The following is a 12,628-nucleotide window of genomic DNA, read 5'->3' on the forward strand; positions in this document are numbered from 1 at the left end:
CTCTTAGTTTTTTGCTTGCTTTGCTATATTTGAACAAAACTGTTTTCTATTGACTTATTACTTACACATGTCATACAGTTTGTAATGATTTCCTGTGAATTTAAAATATACATTGTTATATCTTTAATTAATAGACCTTTAGTTAACCAGTTTCTACCTATAGGTGATATGTTGTTTCACCTGTCATATAAGGTCTTTAAAACTGGCCTTAAAATGCCCTAAGGCCAACATTGTTACTGTTTTTTTAGCTAAAGACTTTTGTCTTGTGGTGGAAATAAAGGGGAAGCATCAGGATGCATATACTTGTCCCACCCACATGGTTGTGTTCCCCTCTCCAGCCTGCACCACTAATAAGCATTTCTAGTTGATCTTTCAGACCTTTACTGTGAGAGACCAATGGATTTAATGAAGAAAGAGTCCTCCAGGGCACGCAGACTCCCCCAGTTTCTTCAGTGCAGGGTTGTTTCACATGGCATTCCCAGCCTGTAATTAACCTTCCTCAAATGTCTGTCCTTCTAACTAAATTCTTCTTACCAGCTTCCTGCTGTGTCTACCAATTTTGTTTACTTTTGTGTTGTTTTAAGAACTTGTTTTATCTGTATGTAACAGTACTAATTGTAACAGTGAAGAGCTAAATTGGACTCCAGGTTAGATCTGTTTCTTTGAATTTAACCTTTGCTTTTCGTTACTTTTATTATTATATCATACATAATGGCCTGCCTCAAGGAACACTGCCCCTCTGCCTGAATGTTAAACTAAACTGCCTTTGTTCAGCTCACAGGGAGCCGATCTGACGCTGTGGGACTCGAGGGACATTGTTCCAGCTAATGATTAAGAACTCTCCAGACAATAGGGGCTTCTTAGACAATGGGTAAATTTCCAGGATGTCCGGCCCCCTTCCGAGAAGGAGGGAGATAACAAAATGTAAAAAAGGTGTCTGTCAAAGACCAATCAGGCAGCTGGGGAGAAGGAGGGAGATAAACAAAATAGGTGTCTGTCAAAGACCAATCAGACAGCTGGGGATAAGTTCCCCCTCTGGTCCGAGCCTAAGCCGGGACCAATCAGCAGGAGAACACAACCAAATCTATAATTTACATACGGGGAAGTGGGAACCTATAAAACTGACATATTCCCGCCCAAAAGGATTCCTTCTTCGACCTCCTGCGTGAGGACCAAGGAACCCCGGTGCACCGGCCTTCAATAAACCTCTTGCGTTTTGCATCGACTTCCGACTCTTGTTGTTTCCTGGGCGAGTCGAAACTCCTAGGAGACCGCGCAGGTCTAACATTTGGGGGCTCGTCCGGGATTCCACTCGCCCCGGACCACAAGAACATCGGGAGTTGGAGGTACCAGGTAAGCTCGAGCTTGATTGTCTGTTTGTCCCTTGTTCTCTGTGGGCCATTATCGGAGGAAAGCCGTAAGAATCGGCTTATTATGGAATCTGTATTGGACCTCTGGCTAGGCAGACGTGCTAATAGCCAGCGTCCATGAGCCCTAGGGGACGCCCTGGTGGCTCATCTGGAAGGAGAGGCAAACTCTGTCTCCCCTTCACTCGGTTTCGGCAGTTCCCTTAGTGGTAACTGCCATCTGAAGAAGTTTCGGGTTTCGGCAGTTCCCTTGGTGGTAACTGCCATCTGAAGAAGTTTTGGTTTTGAAGCGAGCTCGCGGTGGCCCATACGTATATGTGTTTTGTGGAGTTTTAAGTGTTTCTGATTTGTGGTCTATTTCTTCTTCTTCTTTGACGGACGACAATGGGACAAACTGTGACGACTCCTCTTTCCCTTACCCTAAGCCATTGGACCGAAGTTCGGGCCAGAGCCCATAATTTTTCGGTAGAGGTGAAAAAAAGAAAGTGGCAGACTTTGTGTGCCTCTGAATGGCCAACATTCCAGATAGGATGGCCCCCCGAAGGATCCTTTTTATTAGACAAGATTAAGCTGCTGAAGTCTAAGATATTTAATATAGATCCCCACGGACATCCAGACCAAGTACCATATGTCTTGGTCTGGGAAGATTTAATTCTCTCCCCACCTCCGTGGGTCCGGCCCTTTGTTTCCTCAACAGGTACGTCCGCGCATACATCAGCAGCGTCGGAGATATTAGCCTTAAAGAAAAACCCCAACACGGAAAAGCTACCCGACGCCCCGGATCCACCGAAGGCGATTTATCCTGACCCGCAGTCCGATTTGCTTCTTTTGGATTCCCCACCCCCTTATCCTCCGGCCCCAAATCCCCTACCACCTAGAGGACCCCCAGCTCCACTGCCCTCGGCACCGAGGGAACCATCCATGATGGAAGAAGAAAGGGGTCCCTCAGCAGGCACTAGGAGCCGGAGGGCCATTTCCCCGGACTCCACTGCTCTGCCCCTTAGAGAATATGGCCCCCCCGACGGCCAAGGGAATAGACCTCTCCAATATTGGCCCTTTTCTTCTGCAGATCTTTATAATTGGAAAATGCATAACCCAACTTTTTCCGAAAATCCTCAGGCCCTTACCGCTTTAATAGAATCTCTTGTTTTCTCCCACCAGCCCACATGGGATGATTGTCAGCAGCTGCTTCAGACTCTCCTAACGACTGAGGAGAGGCAACGGGTTCTTTTAGAAGCCAGAAAAAATGTATTAGGCGCCAATGGGCAACCTACCCAGCTGCCTAACGAGATTGATGCTGGTTTCCCGCTCGTCAGGCCAAACTGGGATTTCAATGCCCCGGAAGGTAGGGAGCGCCTGAAAGTGTATCGCCAGGCTCTGGTGGCGGGTCTCCATGGAGCGGCCAGACGGCCCACTAATCTGGCTAAGGTAAGAGAAGTAACTCAGGGGCCCCAGGAATCGCCAACTGTGTTCCTGGAACGTTTGATGGAAGCTTTTAGACGCTTTACCCCTTATGATCCAACTTCGGAGGAACATAGGGCTACTGTAGCAATGGCTTTCATAGATCAAGCGGCCCCTGATATTAAGAAGAAATTACAGAGGCTAGATGGCTTGCAGGGATTTTCGCTTCAAGAGTTAGTAAAAGAGGCAGATAAAGTATATAACAAAAGAGAGACAGAGGAAGAGAAGGAAGAAAGAAAGCAGAAAGAGCAGGAAGCCCGTGAAATAAGACGGGATAAGAGACAGGAGAGGAATTTAAGTAAGATACTGGCCACTGTGGTTGGAGGAAGAAATATAGGGGATAGAAATAGGCAGGAAGGGCGAACGGCAGACAGAAGGCGGCCATTAGACAAGGACCAATGTGCCTACTGTAAAGAAAAAGGACATTGGGCGAGAGAATGCCCTAAGAAAAAGAATGGAGGAAGGCCAACCAAAAACAAAATCTTAACATTGGAAGAAGAAGACTAGGAAAGTCAGGGCTCGAACCCTCTCCCCGAGCCCCGGGTAACTCTTAAAGTGGAGGGGGAACCTGTTCAATTTTTGGTAGATACCGGAGCCCAGCACTCCGTCCTTCTCCACTCAAAAGGTCCTATCTCCGCTAAAAGGTCGTGGGTACAAGGAGCCACTGGGAATAAACAATATTCATGGACCACACGAAGGACAGTAGATCTTGGGATTGGACGAGTGACCCATTCATTTTTGATTATTCCGGAATGCCCCTATCCTTTGCTGGGAAGAGATTTACTCTCCAAAGTAGGGGCTCAAATTCACTTTCAACCAGAAGGTCCCACCATAACTGATAATAAGGGAAGGTTACTTCAAATATTGACTATGAAATTAGAAGATGAATATAAATTATACGAGCAGCCTTCATCCTCACGAGTTAATGTTACTGACTGGGTAACTCGGTTCCCTCAAGCCTGGGCAGAAACTGCTGGAATGGGGATGGCCAAAAATCGGCCCCCGGTGCTAGTGGAACTCAAGGCAACTGCCACCCCAATAACGGTTCGTCAATACCCCATGAGTAGAGAAGCCAAAGACGGTATCCGTCCCCATATACAGAGGCTACTAGACTTGGGCATCTTAATCAGATGTCAATCAGCATGGAACACCCCTCTCCTGCCGGTAAAGAAACCAGGAACAAATGATTATCGGCCGGTGCAGGATCTACGAGAGGTAAACAAACGGGTGGCAGACCTCCACCCCACAGTTCCAAACCCTTACAACCTCCTGAGCACCCTTCCACCTCAACATACGTGGTATACTGTTTTGGACCTTAAAGATGCTTTTTTCTGTTTAAAGCTCTCTCCCCTGAGCCAACCCTACTTTGCCTTCGAATGGAAAGATCCAACATCGGGAATGTCTGGTCAGCTGACATGGACACGACTACCTCAGGGATTCAAAAACTCCCCGACCATCTTTGATGAAGCCCTCCATCAGGATTTGGCATTATATAGAGAATCAAATCCTCAGGTAACATTACTCCAATACGTTGATGATATTTTATTAGCTGCTGAGACCCAAGAAGATTGTATCAAGGGTACTGAAAAACTGTTAACGGAACTTGGAACCCTGGGATATAGAGCCTCAGCCAAGAAAGCACAAATATGCCAACAACAGGTCAGTTACCTGGGTATCTATTAAAGGGGGGGCAAAGATGGCTCACAGAGAGCAGAAAGGATACGGTGGCCCAAATTCCGGCTCCCAAAAACGCCAGGCAGGTTAGAGAATTTTTGGGGACGGCCGGATTCTGTAGACTATGGATTCCAGGGTTTGCTGAGCTGGCAGCCCCATTGTACCCCCTAACCAAAAACAGCACTCCTTTCGTTTGGGGCGATAAGGAACAACGGGCTTTTGACCAAATCAAACGAGCTTTACTTTCAGCTCCAGCCCTAGGACTGCCAGATGTAACCAAACCTTTTCATTTATATGTGGCCGAAAATAAGGGCATTGCAAAAGGAGTATTGACTCAGAAACTGGGTCCCTGGAATCGCCCAGTTGCTTATTTGTCAAAAAAATTGGACCCTGTGGCATCAGGATGGCCCACCTGTTTAAAGATAATCGCTGCAGTGGCCGTTCTAGTCAAAGATGCTGACAAACTAACTTTAGGACAAAATCTAACGATAATAGCTCCTCATGCCCTGGAAAATGTAGTCCGTCAACCACCGGATAGGTGGCTAACTAATGCCAGGATGACCCATTACCAAACCCTGTTGCTAAACTCAGATCGCATCAAGTTTGCTCCAGCCACAGGACTCAATCCAGCCACCTTGCTACCTGATCCTGACTTGGAAGGCTCCACCATCATACATGATTGTCAGGAAGTACTGGCCGCAGCACACGGCAGTAGGCCAGATCTGATGGACCTGCCCCTCCCTGATGCTGATTTCACCTGGTTCACGGATGGGAGCAGTTTCCTGGAGGAAGGTAAGCGTCGAACTGGGGCAGCCGTGGTAGACGGAAAACAAGTCATATGGGCAGCGGCGCTACCACAAGGGACCTCAGCCCAACGAGCTGAATTAATTGCCCTGACGAGGGCATTAGAGATGGCAGAGAATAAAAAAGTAAACATCTACACAGACAGTAGATATGCGTTTGCTACCGCTCATATCCACGGTGCCATTTACCAACAGAGAGGGCTACTAACTTCAGGTGGCAAAGAAATTAAAAACAAGGACGAAATCGTGGCTTTGTTGACTGCACTCATGCTTCCTACTAAAGTCAGTATCATCCACTGCCCTGGACATCAAAAAGGAAATACCCCAATAATTAGGGGAAATAATATGGCTGATCAAGTGGCCCGAGAAATAGCATCGGGAGAAGTCATTTTAGGACTGTCAGATAAAGTTCCTGAAAAACCAGGCCGCGACGAGGAAGTCCTCCCGGCCACAACAAAAGGAACTTTGTCCCCTCAGCAAGCAGAATCCATGTTACAACAGATGCACAGATGGACACATTTGGGGACTAAAAAGATGATAGCCTTGTTACAAAAAGCCGGATACGAGACCCCTGGAATAACAAAGTTAGCTGAACAAATTGTGCAGGAATGCGTCCCATGTCAACAGGTAAACGTTCACAAAGGGAAACTTGAAACTGGAAAGAGACTCAGGGGGGACCGCCCAGGAACTTACTGGGAAGTGGACTTTACCGAAGTGCGTCCTGGAAGGTACGGTAATAAATACCTTTTAGTTTTTGTAGACACTTTTTCAGGATGGATAGAGGCTTTCCCAACAAAGAAAGAAACAGCTGCTGTAGTAGCTAAGAAGATTTTAGAAGAAATTTTTCCTCGATTTGGAGCACCAAAGGTAATAGGGTCTGATAATGGTCCAGCCTTCGTCGCCCAGGTAAGTCAGGATGTGGCCAGATATTTGGGGACTGATTGGAAATTACATTGTGCGTATAGACCCCAGAGTTCAGGTCAGGTAGAAAGAATGAATAGAACTCTAAAAGAGACCCTAACTAAATTGTCCTTGGAGACTGGCGGTACAGATTGGACGGTGCTCCTTCCTTTAGCCCTGTTTCGGGTTAGGAACACACCTTCCCGATACCATCTTACTCCTTTTGAGGTACTATACGGGGCCCCACCTCCTCTTCTCACTTTAGGAAAAGAAATAAAACCAGACTGTCAAAATAACACTGACTTGTATGCCAGGCTATTGGGACTCCAACTGGTCCAAAAGGAGATATGGTCCCAACTCGCCGAGGCCTACCAACCGGGAACACCAGGAGAAACTCATCCTTTCCAAGTCGGAGACTCCGTGTACGTCCGTCGGCATCGGACCCAGACGTTGGAACCCCGATGGAAAGGACCATACACCGTCCTCCTCACCACCCCAACGGCCATAAAAGTGGACGGCATCGCTGCCTGGATTCATGCTTCACACGTGAAAGCTGCACCAGCGACGGCATCATCAGGATGGCGGGCCCAAAGAACCGACAACCCGCTCAAACTCAAGCTTCTACGAACCTAAGACTTATAATTTTGATTTTACTGCCTTTACTGACTGTAAGTGATTTCAGCCCTCACCTGCCCCAACGTCTAACTTGGCAGGTAATTTCTCAAACTGGAGATGTAACCTGGTCCATTAGCCATACTGCACCTCCCTGGACCTGGTGGCCAGACCTTTTTCCTGATGTCTGTAAACTGGCCATAGGAGCTCCCTATTGGGATCTAGAGAGTTATTGTGATCAGCATAATGCTCCGTCCCAACTTCTAACTAAAGCTGATTACTCCGGAGAGGGTTGTAAAAACCAGGTCCGAAGAAGTTGGCTCAGAACCCTCTCCTTCTATGTATGCCCCGGGTTCCATCGCCCCCGATCCCTGAATTATAAATGTGGGGGAACCGAAAATTTTTATTGCCAAAACTGGGGATGTGAAACCACAGGAGATACTTATTGGAGACCCACCTCAACTTGGGATTTTATTACAGTAACAGCCAACTACACTCATACTTCTTATAGGGGTCCCCGACCCGTCGCCCCCGAATGTTCAGGATGGTGCCACCCCCTCAAAATTTCCTTTAGTAATCCTGGAAAAAGAGATAAAAAATGGGTAAATGGCCACTCATGGGGCATTAGATTTTACAAGAATGGATATAATTTGGGAATATTAATGACCCTTAAGCTAAAGATTGAGACCCCTGCTCCTATATCAATAGGCCCAAATCCCGTACTTGGCCCCCCTTTGCTTCCCCCGGCCCCTTCGACTACGTCAACAAAGAATGAGACTAATGAAACCTCTGGATCCAAAGAACCCACAGTTAAGCCTGGGACTCCTCAGGATAGGATGCTTTCTTTGGTGCAGGCAGCCTTTACGGTCCTTAATGCTACAAACCCGGAGGCTACAAAATCATGTTGGCTCTGTTATGCTGCCCCTCCCCCTTATTATGATGCTATAGGATATAGTTCTAATTATACTAATGTCAGCTCCCCGGACCATTGTCGATGGAAACAGAAAGGGAACAGTAAGTTAACTCTGTCTTCGGTTTCTGGACATGGTACTTGTATAGGAACACCTCCCCAGTCCCATCGACACCTTTGTCATGATTTCAGCCTCCCTTCAGGCTCGGGATATCTTGTACCTCCTCAAGATGGCTGGTGGGCATGTAACACGGGGCTCACCCCTTGTGTCTCTCTAGAGGTTCTCAACAATTCAGCTGATTTTTGTGTGCTAGTGCAATTAGTTCCTAGACTTATCTATCATTCAGATTCGTCCTTCTTAGATGAATACGAGGGAAAAACAAGAAGGAAGAGAGAACCTGTAACCCTCACATTGGCTGTCCTTCTAGGACTAGGAATATCTGCCGGGATAGGAACAGGAACCACAGCCCTCATACAACAACCCCAGTATTATGCAAGTTTAAGACAGGCTGTAGACATCGACCTCCGAGCATTAGAAAGTTCCATAACTCAACTAAAAGAATCACTCACCTCACTTTCAGAAATGGTGTTGCAGAATAGAAGAGGCCTAGATTTGCTGTTTCTTAAAGAAGGGGGATTATGCGCCGCTCTAAAAGAAGAATGTTGCTTTTATATTGATCATTCAGGAACCATTACCAAAACCATGGATAAACTAAGGGAACGCTTAGATAAAAGGCAAAGGGAGAGAGAGAACGAAAAAGGATGGTTTCAATCATGGTTTGATAAGTCCCCCTGGTTTACCACCTTAATCTCTACTCTGTTGGGACCTCTTATCGTTTTATTGTTGATTTTGACTTTTGGACCATGTGTTCTAAATCGCTTGATAGCATTTATTAGAGAACGTATCAGTACTGTACAAGTTCTAATGTTAAGACAACAGTACCAAAGTTTACGAACAGAAGGTTGAGATTCCATGATTGGAATCAATAGTCACAAGAAAAAGGGGGGAATGTGGGACTCGAGGGACATTGTTCCAGCTAATGATTAAGAACTCTCCAGACAATAGGGGCTTCTTAGACAATGGGTAAATTTCCAGGATGTCCGGCCCCCTTCCGAGAAGGAGGGAGATAACAAAATGTAAAAAAGGTGTCTGTCAAAGACCAATCAGGCAGCTGGGGAGAAGGAGGGAGATAAACAAAATAGGTGTCTGTCAAAGACCAATCAGACAGCTGGGGATAAGTTCCCCCTCTGGTCCGAGCCTAAGCCGGGACCAATCAGCAGGAGAACACAACCAAATCTATAATTTACATACGGGGAAGTGGGAACCTATAAAACTGACATATTCCCGCCCAAAAGGGTTCCTTCTTCGACCTCCTGCGTGAGGACCAAGGAACCCCGGTGCACCGGCCTTCAATAAACCTCTTGCGTTTTGCATCGACTTCCGACTCTTGTTGTTTCCTGGGCGAGTCGAAACTCCTAGGAGACCGCGCAGGTCTAACAACGCTGCCCACTTGTGAATGGCTGCAGATAAAGAAGAAATTAACACATCTCCTCCTATTTTGCAAGATAAATGGCCTTTTGTACTTTACTTCTTCACCTTCTCTTCCTCTCTGTTCTGTAAAAGAAACTGGCATCCAGACCCCGATAAGATGGTTTTTCTGGGAACCCTAGTCCGACATCTTCTCGGTCTGCCGGCTTTCTGAATGAAATCACTCTTCCTTGCCTCACCACTTCCTGTCCCGATTTATTGACCTGTCATGCGGCGAGCAGAGCGAGCTTGGACTCGGTAACGCTATTGCATTATTTGGAACATTAGTTACCTCTTAGATGTCATTTTCTAAGAAAGACAGCGTCACATCTGACTCTAACAAATTGTAAATTCTTAAGTATGTCTTAACTGTTAGAATTTTCTATTTTCTATTTCTTATTCCACTTTTTAGAGTATTTCCCTCATTCACAAGTGTGTTATATTGTGCAAGTTTTACACACTTGTGATGTTTCTCTGTTCTTGTTTATCATAATTTTTACGGATATAAAGCAAACCCCTTGATTTTTAAAGCATTTTTACCGTAAATTCTATTTTGACTGAGATTTACATTGAAAATCTTGTTTTAATCTTGCTTAAAATTTCCAGGTCTATAAATGGAGATACTTTTAAATGTCTTAAATTTTGGTTTTGATTTGTCTACTATAGATAATATAGTGATAGAATTTTAAGTAGTCAGTCTAGGAAAATTTGTCTTTTAATGCAAGCTTTATATCAATTCACAATTATTATGATCCATAATATACTTCATCTTATATCTGGTTTTCATTGACATTCTTTTGCTTTTTCTCTTGTTTCTGCATTTTCTTGTATTCCAATTTAAAAACTTTTCTAGAAATAGTTTGTATTTTATATTTATGGTTCTTATTTTTCTCTAATACTTAAAAATGTCTATCCTCTCTTTATAAATGGTACATGTGAAACCGAGCAGGGCCCTTTTGAGGTTCCCGGGCACGGAGGTGTCTTTTTTGTCCCCTATTTCTTGTGGGCGAGACTCCAGCCTCCTTGACCTTCCCTGAGTTCCAAAGGGCAGATTCAAACAGTTGCTAATCAAGGGAGGAGGAGCCAAAAAACCACTTGAGGCAAGATTAAAGGGAGTAGAGAAGCTCATCTAGATTAGGAGACCCACCACTGAGACCCTGCACACACCCTAATCCTGTCAGCAACCGCACCCTTGGGAAGCATTGTTATAAAACTCCTTATCAAATCCTCCTGGGTGGGGACACACAGTTTTTTGAGGCAGAAGCCCCCTGTGTCCCCCTTTCCCTGACAAAGTTATAAAGCTGTCCTCTTCTATCTCATCCAAAGCTCTGTCTCCGAGGTTCGATTCAGCACTGGTGTACAGAGAAGCTGAGCTTTCGACATCACAGGTAACTGAAATGACCGTATCTAATTGTAAAACAACTTTAACTGCAGCATGAACATCTATGTATATATCCCTGGTAAAACAAACAAATAACAAAAATATCACTATGCATAACTTCTCCTATAACATAGCAATACATTTTGCATGGAATTTCTTGATCCTTCTCCCCTCCCTACCTCTAAACCCAAGGGTTGGTCCTACCATCTAAAATATCTCTTCTTGTTTATAAGTTTTTATATATACAAACAAAAACAGCAAACAACATGAACGTTCTTAAATGGTAAAAATGCTGAATAAATGATAGTACATATAAATACAGAAATATTACCGTTTTTATATGTGACTTGTATGTCCATCCTCACATGATATCTTGATTGATGTTTAAGTGGGAAATGCGGGTTTCAGAGTACTGTGCATAGTTTGCTTCCATTCTTTATAGAAGTAAACAGCAAACACATCTACATATGTGTTTGTGTGTATGTATGTTTTTGTATGGGTGCGTGGTATTGAAGCCAAATCCAGCCTCTGTACCCTGACACCGAATTGAATCTCAGAGACAGAGTTTTGGGTGAAGTAGAAAAGAATAGCTTTATTAATTTGCCAGGCAAAGGGGGACACAGCGATATAATGTCCTCAAAACTGTGTGTCCAAAAAGGGAGGGGGTGTTGTGAAGAGTCTTATAGTCAAGGGGGCAGGGTTGCTGATAAGGATCGGGCTGTGCATTCCTTCAATCCAAATATCATCTGGCATCAGGTGGTGATGGGCAAACTGTTACCTTCTCTGGAATGAAGAGTGCTTCAAGTAGTTAACATATTCCATTTGGTGAGGGTTTTAGTTCTGCAGAAGAGCTCAAAGATATTGTTATGAATATCCTTTGAGCGGGTGGGGGGGGGGGACCAGGACCCTGCCCTCAAGGCTGTACTATTGTTTCTAGACTGCTCCTCCCTTGTCTCTGCATCCCCCACTCCCCCTCCTGATTAGCAACTGTTTGAACCTGGCCTTTGGAACTCAGAGAAGGGGATACAGAAAGGCTTTTGTGCCCAGGAGCCCCATAGGGTCCTGCTGGGTTTCAGTATCTTTTTTAATTCATGAGGAAAGATGCAATAAGTTATATATATTAAAAAAAAACCTCATTGCTTGAAGGAGCTAGAAAATGTTTTATGTCTGTGATTGCATTGAACTTGTATTATTTTGCAATACAAATATTTAGTACTTAAATTGCATTACATTCCAAAGTAGTGTTGTCAAAAAGTATTTATGTTTTAGTCAGTTTTCTCCAGAAAAACAGAGCCTGCAGCAGATATAAAGATATGCAGAGAGAATTTTTTTATGAAGGTGACGTGATTATGGAGGCTGAGAAGTTCCGCGATCTGCAGTTGGCTTGCTGGAGGCCCAGAACACTGGTGACGTAGTTCCTCTTCAAACCCAAAGGCTAAGTGGAGGGGAGCCAATGGCGTAGGTCCCAGTCTGAGTCTGAAGGCCTGAGGACCGAAATCATTGATATCTAAGGGCAGAAGAGGGACCTCCTGGCTCCAACAGAGAGTAAATTCACCCTTCCTCTGCCTTCTTGTTCTATTCAGACCCTCAGTGGGTTGCGTGATGCCCCCCTCCATTGGTGAGCGCCATCTTCTTGACTCAGTCTACTGATTCAGATGCTAATCTCTTCCAGAAACACCCTCACAGACATACCCAGAAATAATGTTTCACAAGGTATCTGGGCATCCCTCAGCCCAGTCAAGCAAGTTGACACATAAAATTATCTATCACAATTTAGCATAAGCTGTGTTTTGCTATTTACGTATATATGTACATACATATATAGTTTTTTTATATATAAATTTATTTTCAGTTTTACTGACCTTATCTGTGTGATTAATTTTCTTTTTCTGAAAAAAAATGTATGTACTTTATTTTTTAATTTTTATATTTCTTCAATATATTTGTTTTTTTATACTTGCATAATTAGTTACAGAGTTGTGTGGGACTCGA

At 44.6% G+C, this 12,628-nt stretch overlaps 1 protein-coding gene across 1 annotated transcript; it reads left to right on the top strand.

Moving 5' to 3' along the window:
* Positions 1 to 1,143: 1,143 nt before the first annotated feature.
* Positions 1,144 to 9,165, top strand: LOC141277720 (uncharacterized; the record flags this gene model as incomplete). The annotated part of the gene is made up of 2 exons (XM_073799794.1): positions 1,144 to 1,353; positions 2,529 to 9,165. Coding segments are annotated over 2 exons (1,017 nt in total), but the record flags the coding sequence as incomplete, so codon positions are not given.
* Between the last annotated feature and the right edge of the window lie 3,463 nt (positions 9,166 to 12,628).

This window comes from Tursiops truncatus, unplaced genomic scaffold, assembly GCF_011762595.2.
Source record: "Tursiops truncatus isolate mTurTru1 unplaced genomic scaffold, mTurTru1.mat.Y mat_scaffold_107_arrow_ctg1, whole genome shotgun sequence".
Classification (NCBI taxonomy): Eukaryota; Metazoa; Chordata; class Mammalia; order Artiodactyla; family Delphinidae; genus Tursiops; species Tursiops truncatus.